Below are 20,841 nucleotides of genomic sequence, written 5' to 3' on the forward strand. Positions count from 1 at the left end.
GCAAAGTGTTCAAGGTGTGGCATGGCTTCTCTTGACTGCTTATAGTAAGATGCAGGAAGAGAGAAACAAATTAAAGATGGAATTTGTAACTAAAAGGAAGGCAGAACTTAAAGATTTGAAAAATTCTGAACCTGACTGTTTGATAAGGAGATTAGTATGGACAGAAAGAAGCTAGGTGCTATTCATCAAGACAATGAGCAAATGAACCAAAAGGCATTTCAGAGATGGTTGGGACTATCTTGCCTATTATAAGCCCAGAATGTCAGTGCCTTGGGAACAGAATGATTTCAAAGCTCTGCTACCCACATTATAGTGCAGCACTCCCTGGCTACCCTAGCTGTGGCTCAGCCACACCCAGGTGCAGCTCAGACCACCCCTCCAGAAAGCATAGGTGGTAAACCTTGGTGGTGTCTACATGGTGCTAACTCTGCAGGTGCACAGAATGCATAAGCTGTGGGAGCACTATTACCTCACCTAAATTTCAAAGAACACCCTGAAAAACCCTGGGGCTCAGGCAGAGCACCATCACAGGGTGGGGCCACCGCAGAGGCCCCACTAGGGCACTGCCTAGTGGAGCTGTGGTAGCGGGGATACAGCAGAGAGCCTACACAAGGGCAATAACTAATGGAGCTGTTGGAGTGGACCCCTTAGACTGAAAGAGCCACTGGAGTGCAATTCCAGCTTGGGAGAACCACAGGCAGTAAACTAACTCATGAGAGCTGCAGCATAGGCTGTGCCCAGCAAAGCCATGGGGACAGGGTGACCTGGAGACTTGGGGGCCCAACCCCTACCCAACTGTATCTGGAAGGCAATACATAAAAGTCAAAGAAGATTATTCTGGAGCCTTAAGATGTAATCTTGTTTGCCTTCTTGGGTCTTGGGCTTACTTGGTTTTGCAGGCTCATAGCTGGAGAGCAATTTGCCTCAAGATGAATCATACTTTGGGCCTCACTCATATCTGATTTAGATGAGATTCTCGGCTTCAGACTTTTGAATTAATGCTGGAATGAGTTAAGACTTCTGGGGCTCTTGGGATAGAATGAATGTATTTTGATAGAAGCACATAAATTTTGGGGGGCCAAGGGCAGAATGCTATGATTTGAATGTGTCCTACCAAAATTCATCTTGAAACTTAACCCTCAATGCAACAATATTAACAGGTGGAGTCTTTAGGAAGTGATTACGTCATGAGAGTTCTGTCCTCATTAATGGGATTAATACCCTTATCAAATGGCTTAAGGGAGCCAGTTTGGCCTTTCTGCTCCCCTTCCACCATGTGAGGGCGCATCCCTTCGTCCATGTGGGGATGCAGCAAGAAGGCTCCATTTATGAAGCAGAGGGCAAGCCTTCACTAGACATCAAATTGGCTGGACTTCCCAGGCTGTGTACTATTATGAGAAATACATTTTTATTATTTTGTAAATTACCCAGTCTAAGGTATTTTGCAACAGGAACAGACAAAGGCAGGTGATATTCTAAAGTAGAAAAATCAAAACAGAAATATTGGAAGAATAAGAACAAAGAAAAAAATGGAAACCAAGTGGTGGACATTAAAGCAGATATGAATTAAATCAGTACAAAAATTGTATAAGGGCAAAAACTTAGTCATGTGTCAGTTAAGGACAGGGATACGGTCTAAGAAATGCATTGTTAGGCAATTTCCTTGTTGTAGTAACATCATATAGTGTGCTTACACGAACTTAGATGGTATAGCCTACTACACACCTAGGCTATATGGTATAGCTTGTGGCTCCTAGGCCACAAACCTGTATAGCATGTTGCTGTACTGAATACTGCAGGCAATGGTAACACAATGGTAAGTACTTGTGTATCTACACATATGTAAACATACAAAAGGTACGGTAAAAAAGCATAAAAAGATAAAAGGCATAAAAATAAAAAATAAAGTATAAAAAGCATGAAAAATAAAAAAATGGTTTATCAATATAAGGGACTTAACATGAATGGAGCTTATAGGACTAGAAGTTGCCCTGGGTGAGTCAGAGAGTAAGCGGTGAGTGAATGCAAAGGCCTAGGACAATACTGTACACTACTGTACTTAAACAACAATTTCTTTCTTCAATAATAAATTAACCTCAGCTGTTACTGTAACTTTTTACTTTATGAACTTTAGATTTTAAAAGTTTTGACTCTTTTAATACTTAGCTTATAACACAAACACACTGTACAGCTATACAAAAGTATTTCCTCCTTATATCTGTATTCTACACACTTTTTTATATTAATTTTTGTTTTACTTTTTAAACTTTTTTGTTAAAAATGAAGACACAAACACACACATTGGCCTAGGCCTGCACAGGGTCAGTGTCATCAATGCCACTGTCTTCCACCTCTGTATCCTGTCCCACTGGAAGGTCTTCAGCAGCAATAACAAGCATGGAGCTGTCATCTCCCATGATAACAATGCCTTCTTCTAGAATACCTCCTGAAGGACCTGGCTGAGGTAGTTTTACAGTGGACTTTTTAAAAAATAAGTAGAAGTACACTAAAAATAACAATAATATAGTAAATACATGAACCAATAATAGTTATTTACTATCATTATCAAGTATTATATATTGTGCATAATCATATGTGCTATATTTTTATATAACTGGCAGTGCAGGTTTATTTACACCAGTGCCACCGCAGACATATGAGTGAGTAATGCATTGCATTATGGCATCAAGACGCAATAGAAGCTTTTCAGCTCTATCATAATCTTATGGGACCACCATGGTATATGTAGTCCATCATTGACTGAAATGCATGAGTGCAGTTAATGGAGGGTGCACCTCATATTATGCAAAGGGATAGGACAAGAAAATTCTATAGAGATGGTCCAAAAGTGGGAAAAAATCAGTAGGAACTAATGTCATATGATAGACTACCATACAACTAAAAGTTTAGTACAAAAAACAGCAGCATATATTCTGTAAGTGTTCACATTATTTTTCTGTTACTGTGATAAAGAAACATTGAGGCTCAACCAGGATTAATGAGACGTATAAAAATTCATGAGTATAAAAAACAGAATGAAATGTGAGATGGGAAGGAAATCTGAAATGACACTGGACACAAAAGATAATGTTAACCTGTACACATTAAGAAAGTGTTCAGTTTATAAGCATAGACCCTTAAAACTGAATCTTAGGTTAAAAAGCTTATTTTAGTCTTACAAATAGAGATATTAAGTTGTTGGCCAATTGAATATCATGTCCATTCATTCCCCTCAGCCCACAAAATAAAAATTTATTAACTTTAACTGTAATTAGAGAATGGCAATCATAGCATCTAAGCTTCAGAATGTAATGAGTACTAGACAACATCTATCCAATCCTCTTATTTTAAAAATGGGGAAATAAAGACCCAGAAATCAACATTACAGATTAAGAGGGGCTGTGTGCAGTGGCTCATGCTTGTAATACCAGCACTTAGGGAGGTAGAGGTGGATGAACTCCCTAAAACATTCAAATTCTTCCACTTAAAGCAAAAACATCTTGGGACTAGTTTGTCATAATACATAACATTATATAATTATGTAATATATATAATCATGTGGTATATATTTGAATTTTTATCTAATATTGCTATCCTGATTAAGCTCTTTTATTTTCAAGAGGGGGAATAACTCAAATTCGGATTGTCTAAGAGAAAAGGGGAGGTTTATTTTAAGTCATTCATGGATTAGAAATAGAAAGCCATCAGGAAGACGGCAGTTTTCAGCAGCAGGGAGTTCTCTAGGAATTGCAGGGTTGGTACAATGAAGGCTGATGACTGCCATGGGAATTAATTTCCTTTGATTTGAACACCAATGTAAATCTGAGAGCTGACATGCAAGTCTCTGAAAGGTAGGAAGTCTAATGAATATACCCAGATGGGTGGAGAGTAAACTGAGTGGGAAGAGTAGAGAAAACCCAGAATAAAGTCATCTGCCAATTCAGGTGTACACCTCTTTATGGACAACAGAATTCATTCCCCATCTACTTCTATCCCTCTCCTCTCCTCTCTTCCCCTATCTTTTCCAAATTACACTATTTTGTTTCTGAGCACTGACAATCACTGCCACTGATGCCATCAAGGGAAAAAATACCTCACAATATTCATTTTACTAACACTTTACACCAGGAGAAGATGTAGGGACAGTGGCAATTTACTCTCACTATGATGCTAGCTTTCAGGTAGTACTTGGTTCTCAAGACTCAGACACTCCATATCTCAAAGGACCTACAACATCTCTTAGGCATTTCCAGGAGGTACCACTGTTGACAAATATAGCAGATGAATATCTGCTTTATATGAACAAGCATAAAAGAGAGCTCCTAAAATATTCCAACAAGAAAGCAATATATTAGTAACTTTTCTGGGAAGCTAATATAGAACCAATAGCAGCACATGAAAGAAAATTCACAGGAGGAAATACAACATTAAACAAACATGAGAAAATGCTGAACCTTACTAGTAATCAAATAAATGTAATAATAAAGTAATGGTTTTAGTCCAATTAGCAAAGATAATTTTGGAATGATAATATCCTATGCTGCTGAGGAGATGATGATTCAACTTTTAACAAATTACTGATGGTAGTGTAAAACTAGTACGACCTATAAGAAATAACTCAACAATCTATATTGAGCCATATACATTTTCATACACTTTGTCCTCATGATTACACTTCTGAGCCTGTATCCTAAGAATCCTAAATACACAAAAGAGAGTATTATACTCAAAGATTTTATCCCAGGGTTACTTCTAGTATCAATAGTAAATATATGGCAAATAATATAACCTTCAACTGATGGGGCTATTATGCAACAATCAAAAAAAGAAGGTTAATTTCTGTAATGACGTGAAAAGTATTTATGCTTAAAAAGTGAGAAAAAAAGATAAAATACTTAAGTTACGGTACTTGAACGGTTACGTTTTAGTTACCTAGACAATTAATGTACTTAGAGCAACTTTTTCCCAGATTAAGCTATTAAAATAAGTAGGCATACTACGAAGAAAATACTGAAAACAAAAAATCCTCATAGTTATAAAAAAAATGGATTCAACTTTTGCAAAGCTCAAGCATTATACCAGAAAAATTGTCTGATAATCCAAGAGACTTAGTTTCAGAGAAAGGCTTTCTTGAATATTAGAGAACAGAAGTTTTACTTAGATAACAGGAGTTATTACATATTCTATACTTGTGATTACTGTTCTGATACCTTGTGTATACAAAATAATTTTTAATATGTTAATAATATGAAATTCATGTTGACATTTAAATGCCACAAAATACTAAGTAAAAAATACAGAAACAGTAATAGTACAAAATTTAGAAGAACAAATCCCCAAATTTTATTTTATATCAAAAGACATAATAATACAAGGATCTTTCACTGATTTCCTAATTTTTCAAATGCTGATACAAAATTCTGGAAATATAAGAAAAAACAATATATAGCTCAAACAATATGTTGAACTAGAAGAACTAAGAAAAAACCCTACTAAATATGTAAAAGCCAAAAGCAAATGAAAATGAATTTTAGCTTAGAAAAGAGGGCCTATATTCTTCTACAATGGTTCTTGAGACTTCTGCAGAAATAAGTTCTACAGACTGTCTCAATAATCATAACTAAAATATGTTAAGTAAAAAACTAATTCATAATGAAATCTCTACTGCAAAAACAAATAAATCTAAAGTAGTTATGTTAGAATCATCAATAGAGTCTTCTTAATACATTTTTCTGCCGAAGAAAACTAATGTGGTAAGTAAGAAGGGATGGAAAGAACATGAATGCTTACAAATATCTTGACTAACGAGCTAACGGCATAATTCTGTGTGCCTGTTTAGTCTTTAAGGTAGATACCATTCATGACTATACACTTACAACTGGTAGACCTAAGAGTCTAATTACTATTTCAAAAACACATACTATTTCCATTACGGCAAACTGATTCTTAGAAAAAAACATAAATTCATTTATTATAAACTTGTCCTAAATCCTGGAGGAGGGTTGAGAGACACAAAAAGAAAATCTTTGTCTTGAGTCACATGAAATGATACCCCAATTTAAAAAATAATTTCATGTAGTAACTGATCCATATTATTTAGTTAATAAAATACATAATCTTCAGTTAAGTCTTGGTCATACATTATTATAAGCATACTGTGCATCTTCCAGAAGGACGGAATGCCAGCTATTAAATCAAAAGCAAACATTTCTTAAGTGCTTGTATGTGCAGGATCTCACAGCTGGAAACTACCAATATAATAATAAAACATCCGAAATGAGAGGATGAACTCAGAAATTCCTAAGATTTCTTAACTTATTAATTTAAATTGTTATTAAATTCAGTAATTCGATATGTGGGTAGGCATTTGATGAACCTGCCCAAAAACATTTGAGATGTTCAGGAGTTTGTATTTCCCAGAATCAGAATACAATAATTTTATCTAAAATGACAATTTTGCCCTAGCTGCTGAGCAATTTAAACTCTACGGGAATCACACTCCAGTGAGTGTGTGTATATTCTGCTTTACAAATAAAAATTGCCTGCCACGTACCTAACAAAAGTCTCTAGCCCATTAGGATGTAAGGTTAAAACAAAGCTAGAATTTTTATTAGCACCTTATCCTCTTTATGTCTCATCCTTTTATTTCTCTACTCACTCTTAAGCTTCTCCATCAAATTCCTACATTAAATATTAAACTACTATACCACTGTCTTGATTCAGAGCTTATTATCTATGCTAAAATCAGACTCCAGGAAAATCTCCTACCTTCACAATCCCTTTATGGTTTTATTGTTTCCTACTTGGGCAGGGGTATCAGGCCAAGGGAAGGATGACACAGACACTTAAACTCACAGCCACAACCTGTCTAGAGCTAACAGCCCAGGGTAACTGCATGGGGCTTTAGGACTAACTGCCTTCCTCTAAGGGTGTTTAAGTCTTCAGTGCCAAGAAGAGCCAAAATAACATCAGAAAAAAAGAAGGGGCATCAGGAATCTGGGGCTCTTGTCTCAATTCTCTGCATAAGAACAGCCAGCTGGGAAATCCTACACCAATCACATACTCTCATTTGGTTTAGTTCCTCACCTATAAAGTAACTAAAGACCATGTTCCTTTCAGCTTCTAGAAGTAAAACATTTAGATAACTATAAACAAGGAATAGTCATACTTCACATACAAAAGCTGGCATTACTTCTTATACTTGCTACTGAAATTCTCCAAGCCACTCCTATCCTTGAGGGAAACTTGTATTCAACTCGATTGTTCAACAGTAGTTCTGGGTCTAAGTTACCTGAGTGAAAGCTACATGTCACTTGAATCTTTCAGCAAATACTTGGGCTCCTGTGAAAGAGCACAGTACTGTGCCAGCCTTAGGTGACTTCTTGCAGAAGTCATATTCAATAGCAGGAACAATCTTTGGTTGAAAATGTCGGAGACAAATTTTCATCATAACTTGTGCTTCTATCCAACGGAAGTCTTTACTCACTAACCCTCAAAACTGTGTAACAGAAAACTGTGTTCATCACTGAACCAAAAATCCAATGGAGCATTCTAATGCCTATTCTGAAGCACTTGTGGTTCCAATGTTTCACTCTTTAATGCTCTTTTCCTAAATTAAGTCTCACAATATTTTCTAATAAAGGTTTGACATGCAGGATTTTATGAGCTGAAACAAACTCTTTTTGAAAAACTCTTAAACCATGTCCATATAATACTGCCAACTCAACCCTATCACAAAAGAATCCAAGTTGTTTTACCTTTCTAAACAATGAGTACCAATAACTCTGAAAACACATAATTTATTTATGCCAAAGTCTGATAAATTTACATATAAAGTATCTTCACTTTTCTTGCTCTTCCTTCTGTCCTAATGTTTATCAGGATGACATATTAAACTGATCTACCATTATGAAGAGTTATAATACACATCTAGAAATTTTTAAATTATCCTTCTGATATAACGATCATTGCAAATACCTCTCCATCTAAAAAGACATGACAACTAAATATAGCATAAAATCCTAGACCAGATCAGGTACTGGTAGAAGAAAAAATGCTACAAAAGATGTTACTGGGACAACTGGCAAAATTGTAATGTGGGCTGTAAAAAACTAAATATCCTGAATTTGCTCACGTATGCAGTTTCATAAGATAATATCCTGGCTCTCAGGATATGCACATTAAAGTATTAAGGGCTAAAGAGGCACAGATGTATGCAGCCTACTCTCAAATGACCCCCCAAAAATTTGTGTGTGTATGTGTGTGTAGAGACAGCGAGAGAAGCAAACAAATGTAGCAAAATGTTAAAAACTGGTGAATCCATGTAAAGTAAATATGGGAGTTTTCTGAATTATTTGTACTACTTTTCTGTAGTTCAAAATTAATTTAAAATAATATCTTTAAAAACCAGCTTAGACTCCGTTCATCCCCCACAACTAAATTTCTCCACTCCCCACCATTCACAGAAACATCTTGAAAGTTGTAAATAGTCACTGTCTCCCATTGTACTCCACTCCACTGAGAGATTTCCATGGTGCCAAACCCAACAACTTCTTCTTGGCCTCATCTTAATTTCTTCACAGTGCTCAATGCAGGTGACCACTGTTTCACCTCTTATGGCACCACATCTCACTGGTTCTCCTCGTATCTCACTGGCTGCTCTTTGTCTCCTTCGCTGGCTCCCCTCAATATCCTAGACCCCCTTCTATTCACTATCTATATAATCTCATCAGTCTGCAACATTAAAAGCACCCTGAATTCCAGATTCAAGTATCCAACATCTGACAAGACATATCTGCTTGTTTGTCAAATGGGCATCTCAAACTTTGCTGGTTGAAAGAAAACTTTTTTTTTTTTTTTTGGTAGGATCTCCCTCTGTTGCCCAGCCTGGAGTGCAGTGGCATGACCACAGATCACTGCAACCTTGACCTCCCAGCCTCAAGTAATCCTCTCACCTCAGCATCCTGAGTAGCTGGGACTATAGGCACATGCCACCATGCCCAGCTAATTTAAAAAAAAAATTTTTTTTGTGGAGACAGGGTCTCCCTATGCTGCCCAGGCTTGAAACAAAACTCTTGATTCCCTTCTCCAACCCATTCCAATCTGCTCCTCCTCCAGTTGCCTAATACCACTAAATACTACTAGTTTTCACTCAGTTGTTCAGGCCAATTATGGAGATCAGAAGCAATGATCCTTATTTCCCTTGATTTCCTTCATATCCCAAATCCTAACCATCAGCCAAGACTCTTAAAATACACCATCAAAATATACTCTGAATTGACCACTTCTCACCCCCTCTGCTGTCTACCCTAGTCCATGGTTTAGGCAGATTTGCCTGCCTCCTCTTTTGTTCCCTTATAACCCATTGTCTGAGACAAAGCAGCAAAAATGATCTGTAATTATTAAATCTGTAATTAAATCATGTATTCCCCCCATCAAAATCTTCCAGTGGTTTCCTATCACACAGATCTTATATCCTCATCACAGCCTGCAAAGCTGTACCTAACATGGGTGCCTGCCCATCTCTCTGAACTTATCTCCCAGTAGTCTCTGTCCCCTTTTTCACTATGTTCATCACACTGGTTTTCTTACAGTGCCCAGATCATGCTAAGTTTGTTCCCACCTAAGGGCCTTTACTTTTGCATGCTCTTTCCCCCATATTCACATTGCTCACTCCTTCCCCTCTTTCAGATTGACTGCTGGCCAAATACGACATTTAAGAAAGGCAATGTCCTCTTCCTTTTCTCTCTACCCTACGCTTTACTCTCCATTTCCTCTCACTGCTTTATTTTCTTAATATGTATTTGTTTTTTTCTCATCTCTTCATTAAAAAAACTTAATGTAAAACATTAACATGTGACTGTTTCTCATTGCTAAAAAAAAGAAAAGCAAACAATACATATGAAATTCAAGGTCCTTTCAACTATCTCTCTTAATCTTGGTCCCCTCCCCAGAAGTACTTTAGTATGCATTTGGTTATGTATCCTTGTAGCGTTCTTCTCTATGGAATTAAATACACAGGTATCTGTAGAAACAAAAAGTGTTTTAGGCCTGTTCTGTAACAAACTTCAAAATACGCCTTAACTTTCCTAGTCATTATACAGATTTTGTTACTCATTGTGATATATAGGTCTATTGGTGAACATTTAACATAATTACCATTTTGCACCATCACGAACAATTCATTTAACAAATACTTACTAAGTGTCTACTACATTCTAGGCTCTGTATCTGTATCTCGCAGATACAGCAAAAAATAAAACAAAGATCTTGCCCTCTTGGAGCTTGTATTCTTGCAGGAGGAGGAGGACAATAAACAGAATAAAATACATAGTGTAAACTTTTTTGGAAAAGGGACAGAGAGTAAATATTTTAGGCTTTGCAGGCCACATATATATGTCACGTATTTTTTGCTTTGTTTCACAACCGTTTAAAAATGTAAAAACCATTCTTTTGCTTATAGGATGTACAAAAACAGGGCAGAAGCTCATGGAGCTGTGGCTTGCTGACCCCTAATATAGTATGTTAGAAGGTTGTATGTGCTATGCAAAAAATAAAAAGGAGTCCAGGATAAGAGTGGGTGGGGAAGGGCAGGATAGAATATAGTATTAAACAGGGTGTTCATAGATGGTAAGATCTGATCAAAGACTGGGAGGTAAGTCCATTGAGCCAAGCAGATATGTGGAAGAAGTACATTTCAGAGAGTGGAGCCAGCAAGAGTCCTAAAGTAGGAACAGGACAGACATAGCAAGCAGGCCAGTGAGTAAGGGGAGAACAGTGGTAACAGTAAATGAGGTCAGGAAGGTAAGGAGAAAGTGGAGTGGATTGGGCAGATCATGTAGAGCCTCACAGGACCAGCTTTTCTCTGAGTGAATGAAAGGGAATGTCTTAGTCCATTCGGGTTGCTATAACAAAATACCATAAATGAGATAGCTTATAAATGACAGAAATTGATTGCTTACCATTCTGTAGGATGGGAAGTCCAAGATCAAGGCATATTCAGTATCTGGTGAGGGCTGCTTTCTAGCTCACAGACTTCTTGCTGTGTCCTCAAGAGACAAAGGGCAAGGCATCTCTCTAGAGTTTTGTTTTGTTTTGAGACAGAGTCTCACCCTGTCACCCAGGCTGGAGTGCAGTGGCGTGACCTCAGCTCACTGCAACTTCCGCCTCCTGGGTTCAAGCAATTCTCCTGCCTCAGCCTCCCGAGTAGCTGGGACTACAGGCACGTGCCACCACGCCCGGCTAATTTTTTGTATTTTTAGTAGAGACAGGGTTTCACGGTTTTAGCCAGGATGGTCTCGATCTCCTGACCTCATGATCCGCCCACCTCAGCCTCCCAAAGTGCTGGGATTACAGACATAAGCCACCGCACCTGGCCTCTAGGACTTTTTAAGGGCACCAATCCTATTCATGAGGACTCCACTCCCATTTCCTAATACCTTGGGAGTTAGGATTTCAACAGTTTGGGAGGACACATACATTCAGACCGTAACAGGAGCCATTGCAGGAGAAGTGACAGGGTCTGTCTTAATTTGCGAAAGGTTTATTCTGGCTACTGTATTGAGAAAATACTGTTGGAAGGGGATAGGGCAGAAGGGGCAGACCAGGTAGTAACCTATTTCAGTAATCCAACAAGATGTGATGGTAGTGGCTTGGACAAGGGTGGTGGCAGTGGGGGAAGCAGTGAGGCATGATAGGATTTTGGATGTATTTTGACGATACAGAAAACAGATTGTCCTGAAAGAACAGATCTGAAGAGTAAAAGAAAAAGTGAAGTAAAAAAATAAGGCCAAGATTTTGGTCTGAGCTACAGGAGGACGGAGTTGCCACTGACAGAAATGGGGGAGTCTGTGGGCAAAGCAGGCATTGGGGAGAAAGTTTAGGAGTTTAGTTTTGGATATGCTGACTTTGATGTCTATTATTAAACATTTAGGGGAGATGTTGAATAGGTAGTTGCACATGTAAGACTGGAATTGAGGAGAGGGGCTAAAGATCTAAATTTGGGTATTGTTGATATTTACATGGTATTTCAAGCCATGAGACTAAATGAGATTACCAATAAAGTGAGCATAGACAGAAACAGATAAACAAACAATTAAGACTTGGGGCTCTCCAACATTAAGAGGTCAGTGAAAATAAAGGAAAAGGAGAATTACAAGGACCAGCACTGAGACAGCAGATAACCAGGAACGTGTGACGTCCTCGAAGGCAAAGAAGAAATGGTTTCAAGGCTAAGGGAAGCAAACAGCTGTGTCAAATGCTGCTGACAGGTCACATAGGATGAGAATCAATAACACAGGGCATTTAACAATATGGGGGCTACTGAAGAACCAGAGGAGCTGTTTCTGTGGGAGTGGTGCAGACAAACACCTCACTAGAGTGGGTTTAACAGAGTACTAGAGGAGAGAACTTGGCAATAGCAAGTACAGACAACTATTTTGAGAAATACTGCTCCCAAAGGAAACAAAAAATTGGGGTAATGTGGTGAAGTGGGACAAGATTTTTTCCTAAGAGGGGAGAAATAATAGCATATCTGTTTGCTGATAGAAATGATTCAATAAAAAGAACAAAATTGATGATGTGGAAGAAGAGAACCTGAAGCAAAGTCCTTGAGCAGATGAGAGAGAATGGGGCCTAGTACAAAGGCAGACAAGAATATGAACAGTTAATCTAAGGTAACAGGCAGGAAGACAGCCATGTACTGAGCAGATGCTGCGCAGACCCTTTCATAAATAGAGTGCCAGAGGTATGTGGAGTGGTGGCAATCTATGGAAGTTCTGATTACTTCAATTTTCTCAGCAAAGTGGGAAGCAAGGTCATGAGCTGAAGGTGAGGATGGGAAAAGAGATATAGAAGGTTTGGGGAAAATAAGATATGAAGTAGTCATTTAGAGGAGTGGAAGAGTAAGCAGACTAGGAAAATACAGTACAACCATCAGGCAGCATTACAGACCCACTTAAGGTTTGTGGCCATGTGTGGTTGTGTGGTTTTTTTCTGGCCATGCTCAGTTACATAGGGGCAAGTGCAAAAAAAACCCCAGAGTTTGTTTTAACTAGAGCTCTGGTTTTGCCAAACAAGCAAAGAGCAAGGAAAGGGATCCAAAGAAGTAATTAAACTGATTAACCATGAAATTTAGATGAGTAAATTCCACATAAAAGGGAGTGAAAACATCAAGAGGGTAAGGGGCAGGGGAGCAGTAATAGGATCAATGGGTTGGAGATTCCATTGGGGTCAGAAGATGGTTAGGGCTGAGGCACTAGGAGTGAGCTGCAAAAATAGGAAGAAGCGGTAACAGAGCAGAACACATGAAATGGCAACTATGGAGGGACTGCAGTTATTGACAGTGCACGAGGGTATCACTGTGGAATGAGTGGCTGATAAAACATAGATGGGAAGAGCACTGGAAGAGAGGTCTAGGAAGTGAGAGGCCAGGGTTTGGGTGGATCAGTTATGTACATTCTTATCAATTTCAATATAAAGACTGGAGAGTGGGACAGTGGGCCTTTATGACATAATTCAAAACTGAAGATTATAGGGAGAAAGGAGGAAGCATAGTCTGAAAGAAGTAAGAAGACTCATGACAGATATCTTTCCCACCGCTAGAAACAGTGGAAGGAAAGTTACGGAGCAAACAAACAAAAACAGCCACAACTGCACAGTGGAAGAGAGTCCGGTTTCCATTACAGCAAGAAAGTGAAAACAACATCTAAGAATGGTTCAGACTGGATTTTGCAGATGATGGATAGTTAATTTCACAAAGTACAGTAGAAGGGTATTAAAAGTTGAGAAGAGGTTTAAGAAAAAGCATAGACCCTGCTCCAGCCTGGACAAGAGAGCTAGACTGTGTCTCCAAAAAAAAAAAAAAGTGTAGACCCAGGCTGGGCCGGGCGCGGTGGCTCACACCTGTAATCCCAGCACTTTGGGAAGCCAAAGTGGGCAGATTGCCTGAGGTCAGAAGTTGGAGACCCGCCTGCACAGCACAGTGAAACGCCATCTCTACTAAAATACAAAAAATCAGCTGGGCATGGCGATGTGTGCCTGTAGTACCAGCTACTCGGGAGGCTGAGGCAGGAGAATTGCTTGAACCCAGGAGGCAGAGGTTGCAGTGAGCCGAAATCATGCCACTGCACTCCAGCCTGGGCAACAGAGCGAGACTCCATCTCCAAAAAAAAAAAAAAAAAAGTGTAGACCTTTTTATGAATGGAATGCCAGAGATAAAATGTGAACAGGAAGTCTGGAGTTTCTGTGGTTACTGACAAGGACTAATCCTAGCACACATGACTCCTGATATACTCATGTGTTTCTCTAAGAAATGGAAACTGCTGGGTCAAAGATGTTTTTACTTTAAAATAGCCGTACCGATATATTCAATGTTATCCCTACAACCTTCTCAATACATACTAACAAAACTTTTTTCTCTTTGGCCAGTATAATGAGAAAAAAAAAAGTCACTGCTTTACTTTGCATTTTTCTGCTGGTGAGGTAAATCATTATTCCATGTTTACCTGCTAGCCATATTTCCTCTTCTGTGGAACTTGCCCACTTAAAAAACTGAGTTGTTTTCCCTTTTAAATCGATGTAGAGTGCTTTAAAAATCTATTTTATTCTGCTCTTAATGATTCATACAAATCAATCTTCTAGATTCGTTTCATATCTTTCAATGGCTCATGATAGGGTGACATAAGGCTCAGTAGGTTCTCTCTCTTCAACATCCCTCTGTACTATATATTAGAGTTTGTCTAATTAAGACCTTAGTCAAATCTGGCCATACCATTGGTTTCATAACTGTTTTTGCACTACAGTGGTAGACATGGTGTGGCCCACAAAGCAGAAAATATTTGCTATCTGGCCCTTTACAGAAAGTTTGTGGACCCCTGCTATATACCTTTCAGGGCCCCTGAACCGCTTAAGAGTTCCAAGAACACAGCAGATCTTTATGTTTACTGACACACTCACTGAAATGCTGTTCCTAGTTCCCAAAATGCTCCAGACATTCCCCCTAATCTATTCAACGAATCTATTACTGGCCTTTCTTGGTGTTTTTACAGATTTATATCACAAAAGCTGTAAATACACTTATTGAACTTGTTTATTTACATATCTCTTTCTCCACTAGTATGTAAATCTCACGACAAGAGATAATCCCAGCACTAATAAATGGCACAAAAGTCCTTCATGGTTTGCTAGCTCTCTCATCATTTCCTAGTTCTGCTATGCTCCAGTCAAAATATATATTTAATTTCATTAAATATTTTTCAAAAACACAATTTCAAATGGTAGCATAATAATCAATAGTTCTGTACTTTTATATTCATATCTTTAAAATCTTGTTGGATACCACCTATTCCTAATAATTTATTTGCATTTATTTAGTATATTCATGATTTGCTGAAATACTTCTCTTCCTTAATTCCTTTCTTAGTAAAAACAAAAGTGATGGAATCTTATCCTTCCTAGCATTAACTTTTTCATCTGTGGTAGAAACATATGCATCTAGGATAAAGGGGCTCCACTAATAAATTATTTTACTAATGGCTTCCGAGTCATCTATAAAATGCAACTCAAATATGAGTGTTTTTTTCTCTAATTTTCAGTATAAATTTAACTTCCTACACCTTGTAGGCAGTTCTATTCTCCTTATGTGAAACACATATTTTTTTGCTTGTTTCCCCAGTAAAACCTTCATTTACTTTACCAGGAGTTTTACTAAACGTATATTTCAATTTAAGCACTTACGGGCCTTTTCATTTCTCTTACTCCCCAAATTTAATCAAATTTGAGATTTCTTTGGTTTTCTCTCACCTATTTGTGTTAAGATCATTAAGAATTGCACCCACAGATATTTGGTGCATTCACTTTAGAACCCGGTTTTATATAGTTGTTACCAATTATATCTCATCCAGGTAAAGATTTTCTTTTTCTAAAACGTGGAAAGTTAAGCCCTGTCTTGTTTAACTTTGCAACTTACCCATTCATTATTCCCAGCTCAGTTTAGCTATCTTAAAAATGTGGTCTGTGATCTATAGTTAGTTACAGTATAAAATTCTGAATATGTATATGATATAAAAGTATACAAATAAAACAGCATGATGAGCTTTGCAGTCAAGCAGATCTAGATTCAGATTCAGGCTCGAACGCTCTGAGCCCTTGGACAAAGTACTTACCTATTTACACTTTGTTTTCTCATCAGTAAAATAGAAGTAACTTCCATGTATAACACAGAGCCAACATAATAAATGAGAAAAATGTACATGAAAGTGACAATGTATGTTAAATGCCTACAAATGATGTCTAGTACATTACAAGGAAAACGTTAATCCACTCTCTATTCCTCCAATCCCAAAGCAACAGGAACAATACTGTGTAGTCTCAATTTATTATATTAATAAGTTCATTATTAAATTCCCTTAAGTAAAAGCAATTTGCAGTATGGACCATGAGCTTTGGATGTTTACTTTGACTCAGTATTTTTGCTTTGGGGACTCTAAATAATCCAGAATGCAGAAATTGATTTTTGTATGAGGATGTTCATTGCAGTGTTTCTTATAACTGCAAAAAAAATTAGAAACTGTTTAATAATGAGAAATCCACACAAACATGCAAACATTAAATATGGTGACAAAATAATTAAGTAGCATAAGAAAATGCTTATGGTGAGAATACAAAATTACTCACATAGTAAAGTCTCAACTGTGAAAAAAAATCCAATAAACTCAGAAAAAAAATTGGAAGGAAATGCGCAAAAGGGCTTACAGTAGTTACTACGTAGTACTGATATTTGTAATTTTTATTTTATGGTTTTCTATAGTTTTCTGAAATAATTAACAGTGATAATGACATTGATGATAACAGCAGTTATTATTTATAGAAAAGTTAATACATGTCAGGCCCAGTTTTAAGAGCTTAGTGTATTAACTCATTTAATCCTCATAACATAAGATGAAAAAGTGAGATTAAATAACTTGCCCAAGGTCACACAGATAATTACAGAAGGTGCCAAAATCTGAATCCAAATAGTGTGGCTCCAAAGCGCCTGTTCTCTACACTACATTGAAAAGTTTTGCTTTGTTTTAAAAATTTAACCATTAAAAAGGCATATATCAATCCCAACTTTATGGTCTCACGGTTATCAGCTTTTTTTCAGTACTGAGTTGTAATATTCGCTCTGGCATGGAGTGTCTTTTTGGATTAAGATGTAGCCACTATTCCTATATGTATTCTATCTACTCCAGAAAATTCCAGGACAAATCCACCTCCCTATTTCCCATTTCAATATCTCATTTGACCATTCAGACTCTAGAACTCTAATATTCCTACTTACTACAGCAACTTACAGTACTTCAAAGGACCCTTCAAAGCAACCCAATCAAACTTGCTTTTGAAAACCTCTCCTAACTAACATCCACGCATGCAACTACAAATCAGTTACCACTTGCTGTGGTTTGAATATGGCGTGTCTGTCTCCATCAAAATTCATGTTGAAATCTGATCATGATCTGGTGGACATGATTTAGTTCCCTGAGGGTGAGTTGTTAGAAAGCCAGGCCCTTCCCTCAGATTTCCCCCTCTTTGCCTGGGGTGGCTTCCCCTTTGACCTTCTCTAGCAGGTTATGATGCAGCACAACAAGCTGACCAGATGGCGGCGCCTTGCTTCTTATACTTCCCAGCCTGCAGAACCGTGAGCTAAATAATAAACCTCTTCTCTTTATAAATGACCCAGTCTCAGGTATTCTTTTACAGCAACACAATACGGATTAAGGCACCACTCTTGCAAACATCTGTCTTCCATTGTGAAGTTCATCCCTTGTACAACCCGGAAGACTCCTTCACCTGCCAACACTCAACAGATTTACCAAGGCAATGGCTGAATAGGGTCAACTAAGAAAAATCCTCAACCTCCAGGGGAATTTCACTGTTTCTGATCCTTCCTCTTTGAGGATGGCATTGTTCTCCATTGTTTTTGAAAACCTCATCAGTTTCTTTGATTCTCTCAGCTTTCTCATCCTTTTGCTGGTAAACCAAACTGTTTTGAGGGGGGAAGATATCTTTTTAGCACCAATATGTATTCAAATATCAATCTCAGGAAAAAATATCACAATTTATACCCTGGCCAATAAAAAGAACTCCCCCACTTACTGCTGTGCTCCTCTCTGCAGTTTATATTTGATAAATTCATTTATTTCATTACCTATGTCACTTGGTTTGACTTCACTTTATAACCAGGTTTCTTTTCTTAAAAAAACATTTGCAGAATCCAACATGGTTAAAATTCAAGAAATTCTTCTAAATATAGATGTTTACATTTAAATGTAGTAGCTCATTTACAACATTTAGAAAAACTGAGTTCATGGAATGGCTTTAAAATTATAAATAAGCAAAACTACAGTCATAAAAACAATGAATACAATAAGAAATGTTGATATTGGAAAAGCTTACAACTAGAATCATGTATTTTTACAAAAATCTTATTCTGCTCACATTATATAATGGTAATAAAACCACTGAGAGTTGAGGTAGAAGTGCAAACAAGATTTTTATAGATATTTCAGTGGGAGGAATTTAATAATTCCTGACTAGGAGAAAGATGCAGCCACATCAAGGGTGGCGGCCCCTTTTAGGAAAAAGAAAACAGAACACTAGTACTTCATTAGGCTCACGTTTAATTGCACGAAGTAAAAATCGTACTGCCAAACTAGTATAAATTTATGCACTGCATAGCTAGAGACTAAAAAAGATATCTGCACCTACAAACTATTGTTTCCCTTTTGTGGTTGCTAATTTTCATCCTGGCACAGCCTTCTCTAGGAACAACTACGGTGCCAGGTAAGGTGAAAGTGGAAAACAGATCCTTTCCCAAAAAACGGAACTTTCCCCTTTTCCACTAAACATAGCTTCTTCACCACTCTAACATGAAAGCTTTGATATAACAGGGAAACTTAAAATGCTGCAGGAACTTTTGTTATTCTAAAAGTGAGTAGTACGTCAGGACAGCCATTTTACAACCTTCATTTCCAAACACCTATTACACCATACATCTTGCAATTTTAAAAGTATCTTTTCTTTAGGGTAAAAAAAGTACCACTTACACATTCATCATTTAAGTCATTACTGTTTCAAAGGACAGTTATTAAGCTTCTTAATACAGCTGTCAAAATCAATTTGTAGATAGCCTCCAATTTCAAATTTCTACATTTACATCTACTGATAGACCATCCTGATTAGCGATTAAGATAACAGACTTAAACTCTAAGCAATCCTTGCAAAATCCAGTTGATTTTTAAAATCAGTAAGCAACACGCGATCATTTTTAAAGAAAGTCATTCCGAAAATAGCTTGATTGTGGTGGCCAGTCTGCTCCTCAGCAGCTGTTCCCTGTTGCTTGTACGCATGGGAGTGGAGGCAGAAGGGCAAAACCCACAAGCCCACGCAAAACGTGTACAGTCACAAACATTATGTAAACATGTCGTGAGGCCAAGCGGCCCCAAGGAGAAAGAACCGCCGGGAGGAAGAGAACGGCAAGCTGCATGTAAGGACGATGGGCGCTGTGTGCGGACGCAGGAGACCCGGGCAGAGGGGCCCAGGGCGGGACAAAGACTGGCCCATCTCGGGCAGCGCCGGCCAGCGCCCAGAACCAGTGAAAGGCAGCCGTCCCGGGGCAGCCGACTACAGCACTCAAGGGCCCTCAAACGCCACAGCTTAACAGGCGAGGCAAACGCTCCCCTGAATATAAGACCCTTCCCTTCCCGCCCCTTGTAACGGGCTCCCGCCGCCCCTAACGGGATCCTCGGACACTTGAGGAGCCGCCGTCGCCTGCTCCCTACCCGGGTCCCGCAGGGCGCCTGGGCGGGCAGCTGTTGGGGTTAGAACCGCGCCGCCGCTGCCTCTCGGCTTCAAACGGCCGGGCAGGCGCCGGGAGAGCGGGCGCGCCCGGCGTCTCTCCCGTAGGCGCGTCAGGCAGCTCGGCGCTCCCAGCCTCCGTTCCCGCCCCTCCAGTTCGGGGCCGCGCACCCTCACGCCACCTACCCGGTCCCACACCATCCCAGACGCCTCGGGCGCTCGGGCCTTCGGCCGAAGCGGCGCTGCCTCCTGTCCGGGGCCTGAAATGGCTGCGGAACAAAGAGAATCTGGGCTTCACCGAGCGCCGGTCCGATTGGCCGGGGGGCGGAGCCCGCCGCGGGAACGTTCGGCGGCGGTCGCCTTGGCAACGGCGGCGGGGCTAGGAAAATTGCTGCCTGGGTCGGCTGGGCCTGTAGGCCTGCGTCCGGCAGCGCGCGGCCGTGCTTTCTAAGCGGGCTCGGCAGCACCAGACTTCACCGGCCCGGCGCGGGGCTCACAAGTGCTCGCACTCCCTGCGGCCGGCGCGCTGACCGGAGCATCTGGGTCTCGCACGCAGCAGCTGCAGACGCTGCCCGGCGCGGTGGGGCTGTGAGGAAAACGGCCCGCTGGTGTGGTTGCCCAGACTGTGCTGGGCCCTCCTAGGTGGATGGCCCTGCCCCAGCCTAACTTCTGTACCCCAGCATAACCTCCAAAGTAACAGCCGTGCCCTGGGAGCCTGTTCAACACTGAACATATCCCACAATAACACTGTTCCAGCGTCGCTGGTAAAAAGCAGAAATGGCTTCGGTAGGTAGACGCGGGTGGATGGCTGCCCGCTTAGAACAAGATAGGCTTTTGACGTATGTTGTATGTGGCGTATAAACTATGTAATTAGAATTCAGTGATTTATAAAATGTTTACGCCTCCAGGTGTGCAATCCTATAAAACTGTAGTTTCTTGCTCTTAGAAATAACAAGCCTTTCTCTCCCTAACCTGCCATCATGAGAAATTAAAATGTCCTGTATT

General features: G+C 39.3%; 1 protein-coding gene and 1 long non-coding RNA gene across 11 annotated transcripts in view; one reads left to right on the forward strand and one right to left on the reverse strand.

Annotated features, from left to right (window-relative positions):
- The window catches only part of TNPO1 (transportin 1), a 98,258-nt gene extending 77,604 nt beyond the window's left edge, over positions 1-20,654 (reverse strand). For 2 of the 5 annotated variants that reach the window (XR_010157213.1, XM_016953163.3), the window contains exon 1: positions 20,023-20,187. Coding sequence is in view for 2 of the 5 variants with exons in the window: in XM_016953163.3 (XP_016808652.1) it covers positions 20,023-20,037 (15 nt within the window). In the remaining 3 variants the exon portion in view is untranslated. Of the gene's footprint in view, positions 1-19,820 lie in introns of all 5 variants that reach the window. The other 3 variants (XR_010157216.1, XM_001153549.6, XM_063811152.1) reach the window with 3 other exon arrangements.
- Positions 20,200-20,841, forward strand: part of LOC104006409 (uncharacterized) — a 240,545-nt gene continuing 239,903 nt past the window's right edge. For 5 of the 6 annotated variants that reach the window (XR_002943902.3, XR_008547959.2, XR_010157218.1 and 2 more), the window contains exon 1: positions 20,200-20,622. This is a non-coding gene — a long non-coding RNA (uncharacterized LOC104006409). The remainder of the gene's footprint in view (positions 20,623-20,841) is intronic. The other variant, XR_001717644.4, reaches the window with a different exon arrangement.

Source organism: Pan troglodytes, chromosome 4 (assembly GCF_028858775.2).
Source record: "Pan troglodytes isolate AG18354 chromosome 4, NHGRI_mPanTro3-v2.0_pri, whole genome shotgun sequence".
Lineage (NCBI taxonomy): Eukaryota > Metazoa > Chordata > Mammalia > Primates > Hominidae > Pan > Pan troglodytes.